General features: G+C 33.4%; 2 protein-coding genes and 1 pseudogene across 5 annotated transcripts; 1 reads left to right on the forward strand and 2 right to left on the reverse strand.

Moving 5' to 3' along the window:
- Positions 1-175: 175 nt before the first annotated feature.
- On the reverse strand, positions 176-2,091 carry LOC148786808 (subtilisin-like serine protease-like protein). Its single transcript, XM_088884624.1, is given in 7 exon segments — positions 176-743; positions 746-955; positions 958-1,001; positions 1,004-1,239; positions 1,464-1,519; positions 1,667-1,778; positions 2,039-2,091. Coding segments are annotated over 7 exon segments (768 nt in total). The 3' UTR covers positions 176-686.
- LOC105170084 (subtilisin-like protease SBT4.3) lies at positions 308-4,766 on the reverse strand (annotated as a pseudogene). Its single transcript, XR_016067203.1, has 8 exons — positions 4,504-4,766; positions 3,286-3,374; positions 2,930-3,152; positions 2,174-2,840; positions 1,869-2,079; positions 1,667-1,778; positions 1,382-1,519; positions 308-1,307 (listed from the first exon to the last, which is right to left on the reverse strand). The product of XR_016067203.1 is annotated as a subtilisin-like protease SBT4.3 (transcript).
- Positions 4,767-18,665: 13,899 nt separating this feature from the next.
- Positions 18,666-25,473, forward strand: LOC105170081 (putative axial regulator YABBY 2). Of its 3 annotated transcripts, XM_011090688.3 has the most exons (7): positions 18,671-18,830; positions 19,037-19,149; positions 21,083-21,202; positions 22,099-22,225; positions 23,328-23,376; positions 23,527-23,602; positions 24,889-25,473. In XM_011090688.3, exons 2-7 carry the CDS (start codon positions 19,081-19,083, stop codon positions 25,003-25,005), a joined length of 558 nt encoding a protein of 185 aa, XP_011088990.1. In that variant the 5' UTR covers positions 18,671-18,830; positions 19,037-19,080; the 3' UTR covers positions 25,006-25,473. The 3 variants fall into 3 exon arrangements, with proteins under 3 accessions (XP_020552308.1, XP_011088990.1, XP_011088989.1); XM_020696649.2 differs by having other exon boundaries at positions 18,666-19,149; positions 22,105-22,225; XM_011090687.3 differs by having other exon boundaries at positions 18,672-19,149.
- Positions 25,474-26,397: the final 924 nt, after the last annotated feature.

Below are 26,397 nucleotides of genomic sequence, written 5' to 3' on the forward strand. Positions count from 1 at the left end.
AGTTTAAAACCAATATGAATAGACATAGGCAGTTCAAGAACAAAAGGATGTCAAAATATGTCTCCCACTCCACCCGGAAACGTCGTTGTCCTAAACCATGGGCATGGCTAAGCAACCTGACAAAGAAGTGGGAGAAAACACCAAGAACTGAACTGTAACACTCAGACAAACTTACTAGCTATAAGTAGTAACAGATTTTGTCTTAGAAACAAAGATACAAATAAAAACATCCAAGTAAATACAACGTTGAAGGCGATATTCTCAAAGTAAATACAACTTATAACATATTGTAAAGAATGAATTCATAAGCTTACCAAAAGGTCTCTTTGTTATCAATCTCAATAACAGGTATGTCTACTGCTGTGAGAAATGAGAAATGAAACAGAAAACTCGGTGGCTTCTAAGAGGTGTTATTTGTATAAGAGAGCAGCAGAGCACTTTGTCCAGTACAGTAGAAAACGACATGCTTAATGCCATAGAAACGTGAAGATCAGTTCTCTTCTTTCCTTCTCTGTTTTGCTCTTCTTATTCCATACTTCTAATTGCACCAAAAGAAAATCACTTCTTCAGAAATTTCGTTTCCGCATGCAATCTGACTCAATCTCCACAACATGTCATTAAGTAAGCTTCTTTGTGCTTTCTGGAATTCATGCGCTCCAAGAATCCACTGATACTCTACTGCTGATCTATAAAGAATCTGGATACACAATAATTGGACTTCGGACTCTGTGGACACCATCAAAAACCATTCTCATTCAGCTGACACCATTTTCCAGTCATTAATCTTCCCAGTAATAATCACTTGAAAGGATTTCCTTTCATTTAATGCTCACCGAGATTTGTAGTCTGGACTTTTGCAGGCTGTCGCCTTGTATGTTGAGTTTCCTAGTCCTACATTTGTAACTGTTCTTGTGAATTTTACCAAAAATGTTGCAATTGTGCTACCATTAGTTGTATGATACATTTGGTCATCGAAGGGTAATTGAGATCTTTACACGCCTTTTGCCTCCTGTTGGACAAGTGATATTTACTCCAAGAATCTTCCTCAGCTTTACATTATCATATCCCAAATTGCAGAGCATATCCACGTAATCCTCTGTGAACATCTCGTAGTCAAGGCATGGATCCACAACTTTTACTGGATGAATTTGGCCAGCTCCATATGAAATTCTGCTGGTGAATCTTTTGTCGGAACCATTCTCCAGGGTGTGTATACAAGGCTTGGATCCACAGCTTTTACTGGATCAATATGGCTGGTCCATACGAAAATTCTGCTAGTGAATCTTTTGTCGGAACCATTCTCCAGGCTGTAAAACACAAGTTACGTAGTAACTACAATGAATCAAAAACAATAAAAAATACCGGACTTAATAAATTTTACCGGTTGTCATGAGGGCTGATTTGATTACAGAAGGTGACCAATTGGGATGAAATGATTTCGAATAAGCAGCTGCCCCGGCTACATGAGGGCAAGGCATTGAGGTTCCAGATAGTATGCTATGTCTGACAGATCTCTTGTCTGAAGAGAAGTATGAAGGTGAAGCTACAGGTGAAATATAGCCAATATTTCAAGTCCAGATGCTGTTACATCTGGCTGTATATAGAGTAGTGTCAAAATTATTATTTTCAAATGAAAGAAGAAAGAAATGCAAGCTGCAATATGTACCTTCAAAATATCTGGAATAATGGCATTCGGCCCTTTTGAAGAGATGACCGCAACCAGAAAGGCATCGACATTTTTTACAGATTCACTGGTCAGGATATCAACTTTGGGAGTTCTGCAGTAAAGTTTGATTTGGTAAAGTATTTTCAGTAACTTAATTCAGGTAGATTTATATTAAAGGTCAAAACAAAAATATCAATGTTACATTCGGTGTAGCAGCTCTAGAGATTTTTGAAGCTGTGCTGGTGGCTGGAAGAGGAAGGATAAATGAAACATTAACTGTAAGTTGTCTCGGTTGAGGAAATGCTTCGAGGCATGCAACTGTACCCACTGCTCCAACACCAAGGGCTTCGTCCAAGCCCCAATAGTTGTTACAGAGTAGAATCTTTCCCTTCACTAGACTGGGCTCCAAACAGCTGAGAAGACATTGCCTGAAATTCAACAACTTGTCTATTGCGGTATATTTATCTATCTATATGGGATGGGAAAGTGATTCAAAGCTGAATTTACCTAGCAAGAACCTCACTGCAGTTTCTCGTGACATCTTTTCCACATACTACGAAAAAATAGTCCCTGCCAAACTGAAGGAGTTAATCGCCTTGCCCCGTAATATACACTTTATCAGTCAGAATACGACAGAACAATATATAACCAAGTCCTATTCTAAGATGTGCATAGTGAATACAGTTCCATTCTCAATAGCAATTTTGGTGACAATCCCTCAGTCAGTACTGCTTGCAGCTACTGTGAAGGTCCAAGGAACAAACTTCCCACTTTTTTCTTGTCTCCAGTGTTCCCCACGAATTGCGACACTGAAACACCCTTTTCTAGTGCATGAAAGGAGCCAGTTGCAATGGAATCATTTATAAATTCTACCGGTGTCTCTGGTTCCAGGGAGAGCGACAGGATATCAACTCCATCCGCTATAGCATCATCAAACGCAGCTAGAATATCTGCTTCTCAGCATCCTATTCCATGGTAACTTACCTTGTATGCTGCAACTCTTGCCGAGAAGACCTCTCCTCTGGACGTTCCTTTAGCAATCCCATAGAAATTAGCATCTTTCACATAGTTTCCTGCTGCTGTGGATGCTGTGTGAGTTCCATGGCCTTCTCTATCTCTAGCAGAATGAGCGCCTAGCTGATGCAAGTCATAGTAACGAACCCCAATTAATTTGCTGGAAAGCAAAGAATGCACAGTTATGGTTATGTACATGTGCCAACTTGTACTATTTTTTAGCATCTGGCAAAAGAAGAAAGTTTATACTTGTGGCAAGTGAAATTCTTTCACCCTCACAAAATCCTTTCCATTTCTTGGGAGGAGGGCCAAAGCCTTTATCGTTGAAACTTTCTGACTCAGGCAAAATTCCAGTGTCAAGGACACCAATAATTATGTCACTCTCGACAGTGAGATTGCGGTGGACATTTGCAGGAAATCCTAAGATCTTGTTGTTTGAGGTTGAAAGGTTCTGCTTGAGAAAATAGATCACCTGATTGACATCCGAGAATTAGATGACTTCCACATAGCTAAACATGCACAAGAACATTAGCTTAAATATTTGAGACTCTAAGCAACAAGAAAACGTAAAATTTGCATAAATATCAGAGCAGATGGAACTGTACTGGCCAACTTTTCTTTCTCTTGAGCTGTAAGGTAGGCTGCAGTTCCATTGAAACTCCTTGTACAGCTTCTTGTGGATTGCTTCCCAAACCTATCAGAAAGAGATATATATATGTAATACTGGATTCCTGTTCTCTGTGATGTAGGTGTGTGTATGTGTGAAGCTATGAAGCGCTTCACATATTACCTGCTGTCAACAACTTGTTGAAGCATGTAAGAATGGTGTAATGAAGGTGATTGATCAGTTTTAGCAAGACCTCCCAAGTACACTATGTAAAACTACTTTCTGAATACAATCAGCGAGCTTCGCAGGTTACAAGATATATGGTGTATCAATCAAATGTCACATACATATCACGAAAAGTTCTTGGAATGAAGATGTTAAGAAAGTAACCAAAAGAAAATATAGTTAGTTCAACAAAATAAAACAGAGAAACTTAATTAGAAAAAGGAGACAAACATCAAAGACCCTTCTCAAACAAGGGGCCAAAAGAAAATAAAATATAAAGATACAAAAATTTTCAATGCTAAGAAATAAAACCAAATATTCAACTTCAAAGCCATGATTCGGTAGGGGGGGGTGATGAAGAAGAAAGAGTGAGCAACGAAATAACAGAAATTCAGAGTGAAAACTTTGAATCCAAGCATCGCATTGGTACTAAATATCCAAACCTTATCATTGAGATCTTTTGCATCACCATTCGTACTTGGATTGCTAAAAGTTCAAAAAGTTAATCAAACACTGAAAAGCGAAAGGAGAAAGATGCAAGATCTTCATCTTGTCAAAGTGATGCTAAAATTATATGTGCAGATACTCATACGTGGACTAATATGAAACGATAGTGATGGAAAAAGCTGCAGATCTGACTGCAACTCCTTATCTGGATCAATCAGCACGTCCTCTGAAAGAAACCACAGAGGCATCAAGTGAACAAACTTTGATCACTGCATCTATTTCAGTCATTCAACACTATAGCGGTAAAAGGCTGAGATCCAAAAAACTGATGATAGCCGAATTAGAGAATGCAGTTAGGTGTATAACAATACAGTCCTCATAGAATGAAATACAATTCCTCATTAAAAAACCAAAAAGCCTCATGAGCGCAGACATAGAAAGATTGCAGTGTCTCAGTTACTGGATTGTGGATTGTATTACTACATCACTGATACAAACCTCAAGTAGAAAGTGAAAAACATGCAAATCAGCAGAAGCAACTTACAGCAAAAAATCACCATGTAACTAAGATTGATTTCGATGTAGAAATAGGTCACAAGGACAAGAAGCCATCACATTAATTGAAGCAGAAACGCAGTTCCATTACTACATCTTGATGCAAAAGAAATCAGTCAACAAACTTTTCCTCGCTACAGTCGAAAAATATATCCTGCTCCTCTGTATCTGATGAGATTTCTTCTTCGTTCTCAACATTCTTCCGCTACTTTGTCGTTCCTCTCAATATTTGCTTGAATTATTTTTCTTAATCATAATTTAATTAATTAGTCTCCGTGTCATACTATATCTTACGAAATAAAAATTAAGTATTTAAAATATAAAGATGATTAACTAATAAAACTCTAATATCTAAACTTAAAGTATAATCAACTACAAAAATATTATGAGATATAATATTAATAAATTTCTAATATTATGCAACTCTAAGACTACATTTCCATGGAATAAATTGAATTTGAGAAAAGTAATTAAACATATTATTTTAAATAATTCAATGTTAAATGAATTTAAAATTTATCAATATTTCACAAAACATAGTTCAAATTGAGAATCGAAAGAATCGAATTTTTTTGTAATATGAATAATCCAAACAATGCCAAATGATTTGTTAGTGGGGATTTCAAATTCATCAATCCAAACACAACGTAAAATAATATCCACGAATCTTTTGGAAAAAATATATTAATTCGTTCATCAACCTAAAGTCATACAATAATAAAAAGCGTAAATTATAATGAGCTCCCATGAGGTTCGACATAATTATAAACATCTTTTCATTATTTGAAAATTTACAAATACCATGTGATGTTTGATAAAAACATCCTAAAGAAACAAACATCCCAAAAAAACATAATTTAATGTGTGTAATGATGTTAAAATAACGTGGAGTCACATTTTTTCAAAAAAAAAATAATTAAAGTTAACTTTCATAATTTTCTAAGTGTAATTGTCATACTTAAAAATTGACAAAACAATTTCATTAATTGCCATTTATAAATATAGATAATTTTTTTTAATATTAGTATAGATATGTGAAAATTTTAAATTACATGACAAAATTATTAAAAATAAATTTATACAAAATTAAAATTGTCACCATCGTTACTTACATGACTAACATCGCAATTTTTCCCTTACCATCCAACACATTAATATCATTGCATTCAAATTACTACCTCTTGGTTTAAGTGAATAGTAAATTTAAATTTTTTTAAAATAGAAAGATAAGAGTATGCTTTTGAATAAATGCTGATGTTCATAAATTACTTATATATGAATGGAATACGTACCATGCAGTCATTTAATAGTGTCATTCACCCCTTCTGATTCTCATTACAAAATTACCATTATTTTTTTTTTAAAAAAAAAGAACGGGACTATTATTGGATATAGAAGCACATTTGTAAATTTGAAGTTATGAAATTTTAATTTAAAAACTGATAATCAAACTATTAATTTATTATATTTATATAGTGTAGCACCCCCTACTCGCTACATCTAATTATCACTATTTCATCCTTTCTTTAATCAGAACTCATTCTATAAGTAATTCTCTTTCAACCAGTAAAATAAATTCTAATTTATCAATATAATATTATATATCACAAAAGGTATTAGATACCACCAAAAGTTCATATTTACCCTCACTACATGTTCTCGTGTTCATAACCTCAAGAAAATCATACCACAACTTTAAACATAAATCCCGATAAAAGATCAGAATATTTACAACCCAACAATCAAAAACTTTGGCTTCAGAAATCACGGCTGACCCACCTAATAAAGACAACGGCACCGCTCAAAGTCAATGTGGCTAGTCAGTGTGACCTATCTCCTGAAAAGTACGTGGCAAGGAATGAGCTGCCTACTCAATAAGCATAGCTGATCAGTTTATATATACATACAGGCAACAATTTCACGTACTTGCAGTCACATCGACTAACAGTCATTATCAATAGCAACAACAAATATAAGCAGTAATACCTATTCACAAATATAAATCAAGCTATGACACAGTATTCAACATCATCGTTTATTAGTTAAGGGCCCCACTTACTCTAATTGGTATACATCAGTCAATGATTTCGCCGGCCATCATCATATCATATACAGCACAGGATACCCGTTGTGTGATATCCCCACACTCTTTTACTTCAGCTGTGTAGCAATATAGCACAGGACATCACAACAAACATGGTACCCCCACACCACCCCAGTGTGTAGCTAACAAGCACAGGATATTCCCTGCTGCCCCGGAATACCCCGGTACCCTGCGCGCCATGGTACCTAGCTTAATTCACATATTTTTCATATCTCAATATCAATCACATTTTCATAAACCATTGACTGTGTTTCCAACTAGGTAAGCGTCATCTTTTATTTCCATTCACAATCGTCATTCTATTCTTTATAAATATCACTTTCTCAATAACAACTCCCAATTAGATTTCATCAACAATCAATTATATAATTATCACATAATCATATCCCGCATATCTCTACATTACCATTACATATCACATAGTAATAATTCCACCAACATGATGGTAATCTAACAAATAATCCACAACTAATTATATAAACAATCAATATACAAAAGCCACACATAATAATATAAAGCCAAGTCCACGTTCGCATTCAAGAAACCAATATATATAATATATACAATACTACACATATAGATATATATTATATATAAATCCAATTAGCTATACTTACCGTAAATCCCCAAAATACTTCGATTCACGAGGGACTGCTCAACTCTCTATCTTGTCGTCACGTCCTATAATAAATTATAATACGTATAATCAATATATTTAATTTACCAAATAATTCATAAGAATTCACTTAATTAAACCCCTTATGTATTTATAACTATCATTTTTAATAACATTCGTAAATTATATTACCACTGAAACCTCCTTTCCCTAATTAATAACATAATATTTCTAAAATATAACATCCGAAGTATTTCTATGAATTTTCTGTCAATTTACCGTTGCTATACAATTTAATTAAGCAACAATACATAGAATTACATATTTGGTTAATCATTCCGATGGAATTGTATAAATTAACTATAAGGATAATTAAATCTAACAAATTAAATAATTTAATTGTCCAATTATATCATTTTATAGCAATTGTGATATTTAATACGACACTAATTTAAATAGCCAAAATTATAAAATACTCCAATTAAATAGTTCACCGCTTAATATAATCAATATTTAATAAATGGACTAATTAAATAATATAATTATATAAATTAATAAAAATTAAAATGTAATTTCTTACCTCTGTTTCTTCCGTAATTGTGTGTGCAAAGGTGTGTGTATGAGTGTGTGTTTTGTGAGTGTGAGTGTGTGTGTGTGCAATTAATATACATATATATATGTTTAATGGTTGGTGAGGCGGTGGCAGCACATGCCACTGCCCACCCCCTTTTTTTCTTTTTTTTTTTTTAAATTCTTTTTAATAATTACTATTACGTCCTTCTTAATTTTCTTAATTAATATAATTTGCTTTCAAATATTATTACGAACTCCAATTTAATCCGTTCAAGTTTTATTATATCCCAAATTCAATCTATAATTTATTTACTAATTACATCTAAATTTCTAATAATTACCAATTAGTCTCCCAATTACATAAAAAATTCTACGGACGTCACAATTCTCCCCTCCTATAAAAATTTCGTCCCCGAAATTTAAGTAACTTACCCGCTCAATGGAATAAATAGGGGTATTTCTCTTTCATATGCTCCTCAACCTCCCAAGTCGCCTCCCTCAGGGAATGATGACTCCATCTCACCTTTACCATCGGTATATCTTTATTTCTTAATTTCCTTACATTTCTATCCAAAATCTCTGCAGGCTCCTCCACATATGTTAACTCCTTAGAAATCTCTATCTCCGGCTCAGGAATAATGTGGCTAGGATCAGACCGATATCGTCGCAGCATCGAAACATGGAAAACATCATGTATTTGTGACAACTCTGCCGGTAATGCCAGTCGATACGCCAGTGGTCCAATTCTTTCAATAATTTCATACGGCCCAATGTATCTCGGACTCAGCTTTCCTTGCTTGCCAAACCTCAGAATTCCCCTCCAAGGCGATATCTTTAGGAAAACCTTATCACCTACTTCATACTCCATCTCCCTTCGGTGTTGATCAACATAACTTTTTTGTCGATCTTGTGCTGCCTTCAAACACTTCTTAACTACCTGTACCTTTTCCACTGTTTCCTGCACCAGTTCAGGACCTTCTAGTTGTCTTAGTCCTTCTATATCCCAACAAATCGGACTGTGACACCTTCTTCCGTATAAAGCTTCATATGGAGCCATACCGATACTAGAGTGGAAACTGTTATTATATGCAAACTCCATTAGAGGTAGATGATCATCCCAGTTGCCCTTAAACTCCATTGTACAAGCTCTCATCATATCTTCCAGGGTTTGTATCGTTCTTTCTGATTGGCCATCTGTTTGAGGATGGAATGCGGTACTAAAATGCAATTTTGTGCCCAATGCCCTTTGTAAACTTTCCCAAAAGCGTGAGGTAAATCGGGGATCTCTGTCGGACACAATCGATACAGGGACTCCATGTAATCTCACTATCTCAGAAATGTATAATCCAGCTAACTTATCCAGAGAATCAGTTATTCGTACCGGCAAGAAATGAGCAGATTTTGTCAATCTATCCACAATTACCCAAATAGCGTCGTGCTTTCTGAATGTTCGTGGCAACCCCACGACAAAATCCATAGTAATCTTCTCCCACTTCCATTCTGGTATTGATAGAGGTCGCAGTTTACCTGCTGGTGCCTGATGTTCTGCCTTTACTTGCTGACATGTCATACATTTAGCCACAAATTCAGCCACATCCTTCTTCATTGTCTGCCACCAGTAGTAAGGTCTTAAATTGCGATACATTTTTGTAGTACCAGGGTGCATCGCATATGGTGAATTGTGAGCTTCCTGCAAAATTGCTTCGCGTAACCCATCCGTATCAGGCACACAAACTCGTCCCCCATTCGCTATTACTCCATCAGCTCTTATTGAAAAATTTGTTTTCTTACCAAGTCTTATTCTTTCCAACATTCGTAATAAGAAAGCATCTCGAGTCTGTGCTTCTTTGATCTGATCCACAAAGTCTGGTTTAATTTGCAAGGCTGCCAATAAACCCGCTACCTGATCAACCTCTAGTTTCGTATTCATAGACCTCATCTCCAGTAGCAATGTCTGGTTGTGACTCCCCAGATTGGCTAATGTACTTGAACTCTTTCTACTCAAGGCATCTGCTACCACGTTCGCTTTCCCTGGATGGAAGTCAATAGTGCAATCATAATCCTTCAGCAATTCTATCCACCTTCTCTGTCTCAAATTCAATTCCTTTTGTGTCAAGATATATTTCAAACTTTTATGGTCAGTAAGGATCTGAAATTTTTCTCCGTACAAGTAATGTCTCCAGATCTTCAGTGCATGCACAATCGCGGCTAACTCCAAGTCATGTGTAGGATAATTTAATTCATGGTTCTTTAATTGACGGGACGCATAAGCAATTACCTTTCCGTTTTGCATCAACACACATCCCAAACCCCGTTTAGAAGCATCTGTATACACTATATATCCACCGCTACCAGATGGCAAAACCAAAATCGGATTGGAGGTCAGTCTCTTCTTCAACTCATCAAAACTTTGTTGACACTGTTCCGTCCACTGAAATTCTACCCCCTTTCTTAGCAACTTGGTTAGAGGACCGACAATTATAGAGAAACCCTCAACAAATCTCCTGTAATATCTAGCCAACCCTAAGAAGCTTCGGACTTCAGTAGCATTCTTTGGCACCCTCCACTCCATAATAGCTTTTACTTTTGAAGGATCAGGCATAACCCCATCACCAGATACTACATGCCCAAGGAAAACCACCTGATTTACCCAAAATTCACATTTGCTTAACTTAGCATATAATTCTTTCTCTTTCAAAATCTGCAACACCATCCTCAGATGTTGTTCATGCTCATCTCTATCCCTCGAGTATACCAAAATGTCATCTATAAACACAATAACGAAGTGATCCAGATATTCCTGAAATGTACGGTTCATTAATGCCATGAATGCCGCTGGTGCATTTGTTAACCCAAAAGGCATCACCAGAAACTCATAATGACCATAACGAGTACGGAAAGCTGTCTTCGGTATGTCATTCTCTGCAATCCTCAACTGCCAATACCCAGACCTCAAATCGATCTTTGAAAATATTGTAGCTCCCTTTAGCTGGTCTAGCAGGTCATCAATCCTCGGCAATGGATATTTATTCTTCACTGTTACTCTGTTTAATTGGCGGTAGTCGATGCATAACCTCATGCTCCCATCTTTCTTTTTCACAAACAGCACTGGTGCTCCCCACGGCGAAGTACTTGGCCTGATAAACCCTTTCCCCAATAATTCTTCAATTTGCTTTTTGAGCTCGTGTAATTCCACTGGAGCCATTCTGTACGGCGCAATAGAAATTGGGGCAACTCCTGGAAGAGTTTCTATGGCAAAATCCACTTCTCTATGCGGTGGCAATCCTGGTAAGTCATCAGGAAATACTTCAGGGAAGTCTCTCACTACTGGGATTTCCTCCAATGCAGGATTAACCTTTTCGGTATCTACCACATGGGCTAGATATGCTTCACAACCCTCTAACATCAATCGTCTTGCCTCCATGGCTGATATTACACAAACTGGTACTACCTGACGATCCCCCACCAATATTACTTTTGATTCGCCAGAATATTCGATCATCACTTCCTTTTTATAGCAGTCAACTATTGCTTTATGTTGTGCTAACCAATCCATCCCCAAAATCACATCAAACTCCTTCAGATCCAGCACTATAAGGTCTACAGGTAAATTTACATCTTCGATTCTTACTAAGCTCCCTTTCCTAACACTGTTCACTACTACACCCCCTCCCACGGGCAAATAAACCATCAAATTACATCCCAACGGACTATTCTCCCCCGGTATTTTAGATGCAAATTCGGATAAAATATATGAATGTGTAGAGCCAGGATCAATCAAAACATAAGCCGCAATGTCATATAACAATATCGTACCTGATATCACGTCATTCGATGCTGGGGCTTCCTCTCTAGTAATGTTATATATCCTTGCCTGGGTCTGTCCCTGAGTAACTTGTGCTCCAACCCCCCTCATACTGCTACTAATGGCGTGGCCACTATCTCTGCTACCCGCGCCTCTACCTCTGCCTCTGCCTCTCCCAGTTCCCCTGTCACTACTCCCAACACTGCTTTGGCTCTGGGTCCCGCTAGCAACACTTTCAGTCACGCCTATAGTTTGACTGGAACAATTTCTGGCTATGTGTCCTCTACCTCCACAGCGATAGCAAGTCTTCGGTATATTATCCCGTCTCCAACATGGCCCTTGATGTTGTCTTCCACAAGTAGAACAACTCGGAGGAAAAACTGGTCCTCGACCATAACTCGGTCCAGCTCCCCTTCCTAATCCAGTAGAAGGCGTAGCAAATGAGCTGCGTTCGAATGAACCTCTGTTATAGCCCGTGGATCCCCCGAACCTCTGTCCACTACTTCCTCGAAAAATGGGACCACCACGTGTAAAACTCTCACTTCCCGCTGAGAATGAGCGACCGGTTCCCCTCTTGGTCAACCTACTCGATTCCCCTATTGCATATGTTGATTTCCTCTTCTCCTCCCCCTTCTTCTTGTCCTCCATTACTGCTTCTTCCATCCGAACCGCCGATTCAACAAGAGTTTTAAAATTTGTAATTCTGATTGCGAGGCCTTTTCTGATCTCTGGTCGTAGCCCCTGTTCAAAACGATAACAACGATCCTCCTGCGTCGCTATTGCTTCTGGTGCATATTTGGCTAGTGCTGCAAAACGGAGTTCATATTCTGCCACTGTCTGATCATCCCCTTGCACTAAATTCAGAAACTCCATCCTCTTCTTGTCTCGGTACATCTTGGGTCTGTATTTATCATCAAATTCTTTCTGAAACTCAGCCCAAGTTATTTCTCTTGGCTCATATCCCCTCTTTACAGACCTCCACCAAATCAAGGCATTACCCACGAACAAAGAAACAACGTACTTAAGTCGGTTCTCTGGAGTGCAATTTATTAAGTTCATCACATCTTCGACTTTTTCCCACCATCTCTCAGCAACCTCTGGGTCTAGCGTACCCTCAAATTCTGTAGCCCCTAACTTTCTGATTCTTTCATAATTACGATCAATGGTAGGAACTACTGGTGCTGGCACTGGAGTGGATGCGCGCGCCTGTGCAAGTAACTGCGCTTGTGCTTGTGCTTGGGCCTGAAAAGCCATTTGAAATATCTGTGCATACTCTGGTGGTAATCCAACCACTGGAACACCACCGGGAGGAATAGGAGCCTCAGCACCAACACCCTCTCGACCTACTTCCACCTCACCTGCACTTGCAGGTGCCACTGAGCCCTCTACGGACTCCGCTGACTCTTCCCTATTAGCTACTGGGTCAGCACGTGTACCTTGAGAAGCCATCCTACATTAAACAATTCAATCATTAAAGACATCTCACAATCATTACCCTAGAAACGTAGACCTGCTCTGATACCACCCAATGTAGCACCCCCTACTCGCTACATCTAATTATCACTATTTCATCCTTTCTTTAATCAGAACTCATTCTATAAGTAATTATCTTTCAACCAGTAAAATAAATTCTAATTTATCAATATAATATTATATATCACAAAAGGTATTAGATACCACCAAAAGTTCATATTTACCCTCACTACATGTTCTCGTGTTCATAACCTCAAGAAAATCATACCACAACTTTAAACATAAATCCCGATAAAAGATCAGAATATTTACAACCCAACAATCAAAAACTTTGGCTTCAGAAATCACGGCTGACCCACCTAATAAAGACAACGGCACCGCTCAAAGTCAATGTGGCTAGTCAGTGTGACCTATCTCCTGAAAAGTACGTGGCAAGGAATGAGCTGCCTACTCAATAAGCATAGCTGATCAGTTTATATATACATACAGGCAACAATTTCACGTACTTGCAGTCACATCGACTAACAGTCATTATCAATAGCAACAACAAATATAAGCAGTAATACCTATTCACAAATATAAATCAAGCTATGACACAGTATTCAACATCATCGTTTATTAGTTAAGGGCCCCACTTACTCTAATTGGTATACATCAGTCAATGATTTCGCCGGCCATCATCATATCATATACAGCACAGGATACCCGTTGTGTGATATCCCCACACTCTTTTACTTCAGCTGTGTAGCAATATAGCACAGGACATCACAACAAACATGGTACCCCCACACCACCCCAGTGTGTAGCTAACAAGCACAGGATATTCCCTGCTGCCCCGGAATACCCCGGTACCCTGCGCGCCATGGTACCTAGCTTAATTCACATATTTTTCATATCTCAATATCAATCACATTTTCATAAACCATTGACTGTGTTTCCAACTAGGTAAGCGTCATCTTTTATTTCCATTCACAATCGTCATTCTATTCTTTATAAATATCACTTTCTCAATAACAACTCCCAATTAGATTTCATCAACAATCAATTATATAATTATCACATAATCATATCCCGCATATCTCTACATTACCATTACATATCACATAGTAATAATTCCACCAACATGATGGTAATCTAACAAATAATCCACAACTAATTATATAAACAATCAATATACAAAAGCCACACATAATAATATAAAGCCAAGTCCACGTTCGCATTCAAGAAACCAATATATATAATATATACAATACTACACATATAGATATATATTATATATAAATCCAATTAGCTATACTTACCGTAAATCCCCAAAATACTTCGATTCACGAGGGACTGCTCAACTCTCTATCTTGTCGTCACGTCCTATAATAAATTATAATACGTATAATCAATATATTTAATTTACCAAATAATTCATAAGAATTCACTTAATTAAACCCCTTATGTATTTATAACTATCATTTTTAATAACATTCGTAAATTATATTACCACTGAAACCTCCTTTCCCTAATTAATAACATAATATTTCTAAAATATAACATCCGAAGTATTTCTATGAATTTTCTGTCAATTTACCGTTGCTATACAATTTAATTAAGCAACAATACATAGAATTACATATTTGGTTAATCATTCCGATGGAATTGTATAAATTAACTATAAGGATAATTAAATCTAACAAATTAAATAATTTAATTGTCCAATTATATCATTTTATAGCAATTGTGATATTTAATACGACACTAATTTAAATAGCCAAAATTATAAAATACTCCAATTAAATAGTTCACCGCTTAATATAATCAACATTTAATAAATGGACTAATTAAATAATATAATTATATAAATTAATAAAAATTAAAATGTAATTTCTTACCTCTGTTTCTTCCGTAATTGTGTGTGCAAAGGTGTGTGTATGAGTGTGTGTTTTGTGAGTGTGAGTGTGTGTGTGTGCAATTAATATACATATATATATGTTTAATGGTTGGTGAGGCGGTGGCAGCACATGCCACTGCCCACCCCCTTTTTTTCTTTTTTTTTTTTTTAAATTCTTTTTAATAATTACTATTACGTCCTTCTTAATTTTCTTAATTAATATAATTTGCTTTCAAATATTATTACGAACTCCAATTTAATCCGTTCAAGTTTTATTATATCCCAAATTCAATCTATAATTTATTTACTAATTACATCTAAATTTCTAATAATTACCAATTAGTCTCCCAATTACATAAAAAATTCTACGGACGTCACATATAGAATGATAGATATTTAATCGTGACTAATTGTCATGATTAATAATAAATACCTATAACAATAGTTATTGATCACCAGACCACACTACGGTTGTTGGCTGTATAGTTTTTGCTAGGATGACTACAATATTTATCATGTCTAATAGCTATATCCCTGACAAATATAACTCTTAGCTGTAACAAATAATTTTTTCATGATAGATTTTTCTTTTATTTTATTTAATTGTGGTTAATAATAATTATTTATTATAATTTCTAGTCATAACCATTAATATTTTAGTTAATAATATTTTTTTAGTGAAAATTCAACTAGTATTGATTTTTTTTTTCTGTAGTTACGTAAATGGCACCTCACAATTGATTTATTGTAGTTAAGAGTTAATGGCCTAAACTACATCAAAATCGAAGCACACATCAAAACGTACATTTAACGGCATCAAGTTTTTAGTAAGGATTTAAACTCAAATCGTGTATTTAACACCGTTAAACATTGATAATACAGAATATGCATGTTAATTATACTACACAATATATATGTTTGATTGGAATTAAGTTTGTTGAGTCGTAAAATAATGGGACAAAAATATAGATGAACTAAGTTATGTGACGTAAATTGCAATATTTTCTATTTGTTGCTCAATTATGTAGTAATTATTGTGTTACTTCTCAAAGAAGTTAGCTAAAAGATTAATTTGAACACATTGCGTACATTTAATCATAAATTAAGTAATAAATGTGGCGTTTAATTATTATAATTTGCTTTTAAAAATTAAATAGTTTTGAGATAAAGATATATGTTGTGTGGATTGTTAAAGACACTAGAAGTCAAAATATCAACATATCACGTGTGAGTGTATGCTGTCAAATCTTTACAATTCTTTGCAGTTGCGTCTCACCTCATCTGTCATGTCTAAACATTTGTTGCTATTTGACGTATTATGGGACATTTTATGCTGATGTATAAAGCAGATATCGTCTTTTGTGCTTAAAGTTCATCTCCCAACTATAATTAGATGCATACTTCATTATAAATCATAATATATTAATTCTACGTATATTATATTTTAAAGATTCTTTCGACAATTTATATTTTAATTTTATAATGTGTATTTGTTATTCTGACGATGCCTTTGTTATTTGTTATTTTTGTATACATAAAATAAATATTATTTATTTTAATCACAGTAATAATCGTAAAATCTTTATTGAATATAATTAAGATATATTCGTACTATTATAAAAAAAAAAAAAACCATTTACACTCATTAACGATGATTAATGACACAATCGTACTAATTTTATGTAAAGTAAAAAATGCACTTCAATTAATAATATAATTGCTTATTCAAATTATTAAATTTTACATTAACTCATAAATTAGTTTTCTTTTTTTTAATTATAATGTATTGATTCATATATTTTTCTCTTATCTATAATATATTTTAAAGCGTGAAAGATTATTTATTATATACACATTGAAACGACATGCCGCAACGACTAATAATAGTATATACTCATGAATATCGTAAGCCCCTCGAAAGTAGGTTTTAGAAAGGGCTTAATTATCAATCATATGCCTTTAAAAAAATTAAATATTACTCATTTTAATCGAAATTTTATAATTTTATCGGAAAAATTGTGTTAATTTCACTATATAGAGAACCTTGACTTATAAATTGAAATTCTCAATTATCCTGTACATTAAATATTGATATTATTAATCATATTAAAGTAAAATGATATCGATCCACACTCTAGTGAAATTTACAAAAACTATATTATTTAATTTATCGATTTTAAAGTCTAATTCACATTTACTATTTCAACAAGAATTTATTGTCCAATATTCATAATCCTTTCAATATATCTTGACATATTCCTAACTTTCTAATTGGTATATATAATAATTACATGTGGTGTTTCTCTATTTTTCATACTTGCTAAAATTGTTAAGAATTCGTTTGCTAATTTGCTCCATGCAACAATATTATTTATATACTAGCGAAAGAAATATACTGGACGTGTATGTATAATTTTAATTTTTTATATATTTATTTAATTAAATAAAATTGAAGAAAAATTAAATGAATAATTGATCTAAATTAATAAAAAAGATTAAATGTGAACTATGAATAAAAATAAATTGATATATATATATATATATATAACTAATGAACTAAAAAAATGGTTATTTATGGAATAAATAAGTTCAAATAAGGGTATTTTAGTCAATGCACATCTTGTCTACCAAAAAGTTAATTTTCTATAAATAATTTTGAGCCTTAATATATAGTACATATATATAATGATGTAATAATGAGAAGTTGGAAATGAAAGAATTGCAAAAAACATTAATCAAATACTGCATTGTATATTTGTATCTACAGTAATTTATGACAAATTTTAACATAACTGATATATTGAATAGGTAATTAACAATTCTATTTTTCAAGATTAATTATTAATCATTGACTTTGGATAATATCAACTATCAATGATTATATAATTTATATATAAAGAATATTATGATGAAAAAATTTACACTACTGCTTAATTATTCCATCTAATATATAAAAGAGATCATTTGATTTTATTTTCAGTGTTTACTTTTAAATTAATTCAACTTTTATTACATGATCATTCAAATTAAATTTAATTTCACTTGATTTTCTTTTTGTGTAGAAATAGATGGATTCTATGAATATATGATGAGAAATATATATATATATATATTGATATATTCATATATACGCCAAGAAATCAGAAGTTGGAGTTTTCTAGTTTTATTTGAATTTAATATATGTTGACAATGAAGTACTTATATCAAAAGTATGATAATTAACATAAATAAAGCAAATGCATTATTAATTATAAAAGTATAGGACATGAGAATGAAAATAAAGGGGTAAGATGGACCAATTGATAAATAATCAGATATAATTATTATTATTATTATTATAGTTATAATATCAATATATATATATATATAGTAAAAGTATTTGTCTCACTGGGATTGGGATTAGGGCTGAGAATATATATAGTGATATGCTCTCACTCTATATAACCCCTAAAACATTCGAAAGCATTAATATCTCGCCCCCCTCGTCCGCTGCACAAAACCCAGACCCAGTAATATGGTTATGCAAAAACAACAGATCACTCTCTCCCACTCACTCATTTTCTCAATCATAATACCCACCCCGCCTACACCCCCCCGTTCCCCCCCCCCCCCCCCCCCGCCAAAAAAAAAAAGAAAAAAGAAAATTTCTTTTGCATATGTAATAGAATCACTTTTCTCTTTCACGAACCCCATTAGAAATACCACTAAAATTCGTACTCCCACTTCACTCATTATCACCCGCCCCTCTCTGCCCCCAATATCTCCTCATCTAATTTTTTCTACACTCATCTCTTCCTCTCTGCACTACAACTATACAATATACACATATATATTCTCTCTCCCTCTCTCTCTTTCTCTCTCTACATGTATATTTATCTCTCTCTCTCTCTCTCTTCTTTATTTTCTTGGCCTTTCTATTACCTTCTTGTTTTCTAGCTTGTCTTGAAGCTGTATCTACCTTAATTTAGTAAAACATTCTCCAGTCTTGATCTGCTTTATCTTGGTTTTCTTGTGCTATTCATCGTAATCAATTTTAGCCCTTTTACTTAGTTGTTTTTTCCTTTTCTTTAAGGAAAAAATAAAACAGACTGATCTCCGACGATCGATCCGGCTAAAATGTCAATGGAAATGACCTCGGAACGTGTTTGTTATGTTCACTGCAACTTCTGCAACACCATTCTAGCGGTATATATTCTTTCAATTATTCAACTTTGCATGTACCCAAGATCCTTAATTAAGGGGATCAAAGTTCTAGTTAGTGAAACTTTTGCTAATCACTAGGTTATCAGAATATTTCACCAATTCTTGGACAGATTTTTCAAGAATTATTCTTGGAGTGTATAATTTACATGATGAAGAAAAAAAGGTTGTCTTTTTTTCCTGAACAAGATTCCATTACAGCTGAAAAATGCAGTTTCAAGAATTGCGGTTCAGTGATATTTTTGGTGCTTGTGTTTTACCTATATATAGTATATGATTTTATGCTGATTCGTACCGATGAATTTCCTGACATCAAAGAAAGTAAACTATGGTCTATTCAAAAGCTCATGGCAAATTATTACCAGTTGATATTTTATGTTGAAATCTAAATATATAATGAACCCTTTAAATATTTTCTTCAGAGTTCATTTCTTTTTGAATTTCTTGATTTAAATGGGAAAAAAGAAAGGTAATTTGAAATCCCAGAAACCCCAGTTTGTGAAGGGAAAGATACCCCAGTTGATCTATCAAAGTAGCATGGAATCTTGATGTTATCTTTTACCTCACTGCAACCCTATATATATGGTTTTTAGGGTTCTTTGTGTGCAGAGAGTGTTAATCTCTGACTTGTGGTTTAATTTCTGTTCCCCATTAGTTTTCAACCATGAATTACACAAGGATGAATTGGTTTTCCGATGCTCTTTCTGTAATTTAATTTTACATTAAATCTCTCAATTTATTACTCATCTAATTTCTTCTGATAGTTTTCTTGTTCGTACTGCAGCCCACTAAATACTGTACTGTATTCTACATACCTATCACTGTGTGTGTGTGTGTGTGTCACTGTGTGTGGAAAATGGGTGCTTCTGTTTACACCATTTCTCCCCCCAACTTTTTATCTGATGCTATTTTGGGTTTTTATGATGTGGGATGTTATAAGTTCACGATATATATATATATATATATATATATAATTGCTGGCTGCTGCTTCTTCTGCCCCGAGCTGCGGGAAAGAAAATCATAGCACACCTTGTCTTTTTCTCTTTCTTTAATTTTTTCACGAAGATTGGTCTTTTTTTAACAACGATTTCTTCTGTACAATGTATATTTATATACATCGCGTTACAATATTCACTGTGTGTCTGAAAATAAACAACAGGCTCAGCGCTCCCTTTTTAATTTTTACAGTCTGTAAAAAAAAAAAGAAAAGCTAAACTAGCCGCAGTGCTTACACAGAAATGATCCAATATTGTATTGATGATTCCCTTCTAAATGATAGTCTTTTGATGAATTCCGTTCCAGTCACGTCGTTTTCGACCTTCTCTCTCTCTCTCTCCCCCTATGGATGTATGGATGTATGTATGTATACATCTATAACACACAGTACACGCAGTGGAGAGAGAGAGAGAGAGAGAGATGATCAGTGATGGTTGTCAGGCACACAGCAGATAAAGTCAGAAGCACTGAAAGGAAAGAGGGCTTCTTTTAACACAATGGGAGAAGTAACTCCCATATGGTTATTGCCCATGTGAGGGCTTTCATGCTTTGCAATTGCACCCATATATGTCCAAGAATTCCCCTCATCATTTTCTACATTCTTGAAAGCTACACTTATAACTAACTTCTTCATCCAAATTATAATGGTTTTTTTTTTAAGATATATATCCCTAAACAATACTAATGTTTTCAACAGGACATCACTTGATCTTTTGGTACTTTTAAGGCTTTCTGCCCTTGTAGTCTAAGTAATCCCATGCACATTCTCAAGAATGTAAATTCCATTAATTTGTTTATATATAGCTAGTCAGAAGAAGGTTTCACCCATGTCTAGGGTTTAATTTGAATACTGGGATACATATATATGTCTGACAAATGAGAAATGCTGCATATATTAATATCATTGTGTGGTACTGGGCAGGTTAGTGTTCCATGCGGCAGCATGTTCACCATTGTGACTGTCAGATGTGGGCACTGCGCAAATTTGCTGTCTGTCAATATGGGAGCTTTGCTCCAGTCTGTTCACCTCCAAGATTTCCAGGTATATATACATATACATATATGTCTGTGTGTGTGTAATTTGTGTTTGTGAATATCCGTAGATAGTTTCTCCAGATTCTTCTGTCTCTCAGTGTTTGTCCCCAAGAATTTGGAAGCACATTGAGATACTAACTAGATATGATCATGTTCACTCTGAATGCGTAAATTTCAGTGTCCCATTATATATATACAACTATTTCTTTTCTTTGATTCATTTTGTTTCACCAAATAAACAAAATCCACGTACAATACATGCATGTGTGTGATGTTAATTAGTGTGTGATTCTAAAAATGTAATCGAAATACTTTACCTTGTGTGTGTTTGTTTTATACAAAAAATACAAGAAAAAGAAATGTAAATATATAAAAGTTAGAGAAGAAATATATATAAATATACTTGGAGAGATCTAGTAACAAAAAAAAAACAACGACCTACTTAATAAGGTAGTTATTGGCGAATACCAAAAAAGTGTTGATCGATTATATATAGTATAGATATAACTCATTTTCTTTTTAATTCCTTAGTCATCTCTTTCCCACTTTGACATTCATGTTCTTACAACTGTTTACTCCAGTCACTTGGCGAATGTGGGTAGATACCCAACTCTGTTGTGAGAATCATGCATTATATATATATATATATATATATATATATCTTACATATGTTTGATTGAATGACTTATAATTCAGTTCAGTATATTTACTCATGACTTCAGTGGGTGCCATGAAACTCAACTAAAAAGAGTTGTTACATTAATTGTACCCCCACCCCACCCCTCACCGAAGTGTCCTATATATTTATTCATGTGAAACCTTGTAAAGATCAATCTATGTTAGATTATTACCTAATTGTTTGTGCATGCTTATAACATATCATTTGCATGAACAATCATGAAGCTCCAGAAACAACAATCCGTTGTGGGCGAAGCCACTATTAGAGACATTGGATCATCCTCAAAGTGCAGCAGGTTTGGTCCAGTACCGCAGGTTGATCAGGAACAACCTAAGGCGGCTCCCATACGTCGTAAGCAACCCTTATGTGTCTGTTTCTTCAGCAATTACTTATGAATTCAAATCTATCCATAACTAATTTCCAACATGGTTATATGTGGATTTAAGTTCACACAGTCTTAACATAAAGAGATCAAAAATGGACATATATATATATATATATAAGTGTTTAATTAACTAGACATATATATGTTGGGGAAAGAGAATTAGTTGGAATTGTCATCATGGCTTGACATCAAAGTGGTGTTGTGGTACATACGTGCATACTAGTAACATAATTACCAGAGGACCTTATCTTTAAGGGCACTTTGTCCGAAAGTAAAAATTGATGAATGCTGCATAGCAAAAGAGAGGGCCTGACAGACTTGCTTGATTTGTGAACTGTTGGCTGCTGTGATTGTGACATTACATTTCTATACAACTCATTAGCTGCGAACACTTGCACCCTCAAACATAGGCCTTGTACTAAAATATTAAAAAAAAAAAAAAAAAGAAGAAGTTCTTTTATATCTATAAACCAGCTATTAATTTAACTCCCCACCCCCCCACCCCTACTCAATGCCTTTGTCCTCTTACATTTCATTTATGGGGAATGGTGCTTTGGTAGGTATAATTATAAAACCATCACTATATCTCATGTAATTGATTTAAATTTAGTTAAACTATGGTTAAGAGCTAGGAAAGGAACAAAAGATATTAATTAATTGGATATCATATTTGGTTGATAGGGAAATTATAAAAAAGAAGATTCGAATTAACATATATATATATATATATATAATACAGAAATAGTAGCGCATGGTAGCTGGTCACTCATTAAATTCTTAACATGACTATTTTTGAGCATTTCCTTCCACTCAACAGGAAACAAATTTTGGAAAATTTACCCTCTTATTCACCTGCATTCACCTGTAGTAAATTTATTGACCAGCAATTAATATACATATATATATATATATTATTTTCCTCTGTCAGAGTACTGAATATATATGTATATTGCATGACTTGTATTATTAGAGAGAAGAGAATCTCTATTTGTTACTTACATTAATTGTCTCATGTCTCACAATATTATTACCCTCTCTCTTATTTACCATTTTGATTTTATAATACAGCTCCCGAGAAAAGACAACGTGTTCCATCTGCCTATAACCGATTCATAAAGTAAGTAGCTCACATGTATTTTTAATTTTATAAAACAAATTTCCATTTCCATTTCCATGCATGATTTAATTTAATTTCTGATTGTTTCAATACATCATCAAATTCTTCATCATATATATATATATATATATATATATATAAATCTTACAGAGAAGAGATTCAGAGGATAAAAGCGAGCAATCCTGAAATCAGCCACCGGGAAGCTTTTAGTACAGCTGCAAAGAATGTAAGTCGTCCATCCATCCTCATATCAAATTAATTATGATATAATTTGAATTTGAATTCTTCATTGTTAATAATTATATAAATGCAACCATAGTTTAAAGTACTCGCTTTAATTTTGGTGTGTTTTCATTTGACGATCTTTCATAAATATCTTCATTACTGCTATATATATATATTAGCAATTAATTATGACAAGTACTGTATACATATAATTTAATTCATCTAAGTATATATCTCTCTAAAGAATCTCAATTATTGATGGCATTTTAACTTTTCGACATTAATATTTCACTTCTACTGAACTTGGCTTCATTTTGTTTTTCACACATCATTAATGTTTAAAGTTAAAAATCCAACTTTTAATTTAGAGAAGCCATTATTAAAAAAATCTAAAGTTTTAATAATTGATTTTTTTTTCTTTTATAAATTTATAGTTATGATCAAATACATATATATTAATATTTTTTTAACATGTAGAGCTCGACTGCCCTGCCCGTAAATATAATAGTTTTATCAAAACATTTCAAGAGCAAACTGGAGAAATGAAGCCTCAATTTAATGACAAAACTTATATATAACAGTAAATTTTGCTAACTTATTTACATATATATATGATTAGGGAATGTTTTACTACGGGCCGGTGCACGACAAAAAACAGATTTGATTAACTAATTACATTTTCAAAATTTTAAGTGATCAGACCAAGGAAAAAATATATAATTTGGTTAAATAAACTAACAAGAAATCTTTTTGGAATTTATAATTAGTTTAATTAATTAGACACAATATAATTAGGATATGTGATGTACCTTAATCAATAAGTAGGAAAACCAAACATTGAGACAATTAATGTTTTACAATATATGTATATATAATCAATTTTACTTCTTTTATTCTTTCAGACATAAGTGCTTACTTCTTGACCATGATTCTTACATGTAAAATCGAATACTATGATTACCCTCTTAATTAGTAGCTCTAAAATCAATCTTTTTCAATATTATTGAATTAGAATTGAATTTACATGATTCCAGTATAATACAAATATGATAACATACGTACGTATAGGAAAATAAATAAATAATCAAAGTTAAAAAAAAAAATTTTGAGTTTTGGAGTTTACGACGTATATATCTGAGGGAAAATTTTGAAAAAAAGAAAAAAGCAAAGAAAATTGCAATGCAGGGAGCTGAATTTGTAGTATGATAATGAGGAGCAACAGTGAAATAATGAGGATTTTTGTTTGTTTTGTTGGTAATTTGTGGTGTTGTGTTTATATTATTACAGTGGGCACATTTTCCTCATATTCATTTTGGACTAAAGCTGGAGGGCAATAAACAAGCAGCAAAGCTGGACCATCAAGTTGCTGCAGCAGAAGGGACTGAAAAATCTCTTGGTTTCTAGCTACCAATATTATTTATTATTAACTACCAAAAAGAAAATTATAATTAATTATAATAATTAAAAAAAGTTGCAGCTTTCCTTCCATCCCAAAAATTAGTATGAAATTTGTGGCATTTTCCATCCCTCTTATCTTAAAATTACTTTAAATTTGTAATTGTCTCACCACTCAAATTTTATATATATATATATATATATATATATATATAATATCGATCGATTATATATATATGTCGTCTTATCTTAATGATTTACATCTATGATGAATGGATGTGATGCATCATTTTCATAATTACATGATGGAGGGATTGAATGCCACATATCTTCAACTCTAGGGTTGCTCACTTGTAGTTTTTTCCTCCCATCAAATAAATTTTATTTTATTTTCTGTAAAGAATTTAAGAGATTTGAGGTACGTACGATAAGACAGCGTTTACATATATATATGTTTCTAATTAGCATTCATCGCTCCATGTTAATTGTTTTTTACTTTTATAATTAGTGGAGGGGAATGAATTGATGGATTCACAGTCTGAATTTCTACCTACTCTCTCTCTCTCTATATATATATATATTGCAAATGCAAGTTTAAGTGTTAATATATTTTATAGGCTTAAATGTATTTTTGGTCCCTAATTTATGTCATTTGATATTTTCATACTTTAACTTTTTGGTATAACATTTTGGTTCTGTATAATTTTTAATTTTTGTAATTTTATTTCTTTTTCTATCAGAGTTCACTCACTTTCCGAAAAATGTGTGTGCATTTTACATAATATTTTAAATTAGAGTTACTATTCTTATAGACTCATTTTTGCCAGTTTTCTTTTCTTTTCTTTTTTCTTTTAACTTTTTAGGGTGGCATTTTGGTCTTATATCTATTTAGCGAGAAGGGTGCACTTAAGCAACAACAAAAAAAAAAAAGACTAGAATTACAAAAAAAATTAAAAAGATACAGGACCAAAATATTGTTATAAAAAGTTAAAAATAAAAAAAGTCAAATAACTTAAATTACGGGATAATAAAGTGGGTAATATGAGTAGTAAAAAGATCAAAAAATAATTTTGAAGAAAATGTTGATGAATTTTGGCTTGACCTGAAGACCTTTTATTTACATAATTTTAGTTGGGGTATATATGTTTTAATTAATATAATTATATATTATGACACATTTAATTCTTCTTCTTCTTATTGCCTTCATCACCATCATCATTATTATTATTACTTCCTTCATATAATAGCATGCCTAATTACCTATATATTGCAGTGGAATTTTTCACATTTTAAATAAGTTAATTAATTAGATTCAAAAACTGAATGGACATATGTTCATTTGCTGATTTCTTTTAATTCTTTAGGATTTTTGTAAAAGAGGAAAGAAATTAGGATGGTTGG

This window comes from Sesamum indicum, linkage group LG9, assembly GCF_026168435.1.
Source record: "Sesamum indicum cultivar Baizhima isolate 11 linkage group LG9, ASM2616843v1, whole genome shotgun sequence".
Taxonomy (NCBI): Eukaryota; Viridiplantae; Streptophyta; class Magnoliopsida; order Lamiales; family Pedaliaceae; genus Sesamum; species Sesamum indicum.

Coding starts and splice junctions, on each gene's coding strand:
- LOC105170081 (XM_011090688.3), top strand. CDS start 19,081: ATGTCAATGGAAATGACCTCGGAACGTGTTTGTTATGTTCACTGCAAC. Junction 21,203..22,098: donor TTCACCTCCAAGATTTCCAG/GTATATATACAT, acceptor ACAATCATGAAG/CTCCAGAAACAACAATCCGT. Junction 23,603..24,888: donor TTAGTACAGCTGCAAAGAAT/GTAAGTCGTCCA, acceptor ATATTATTACAG/TGGGCACATTTTCCTCATAT.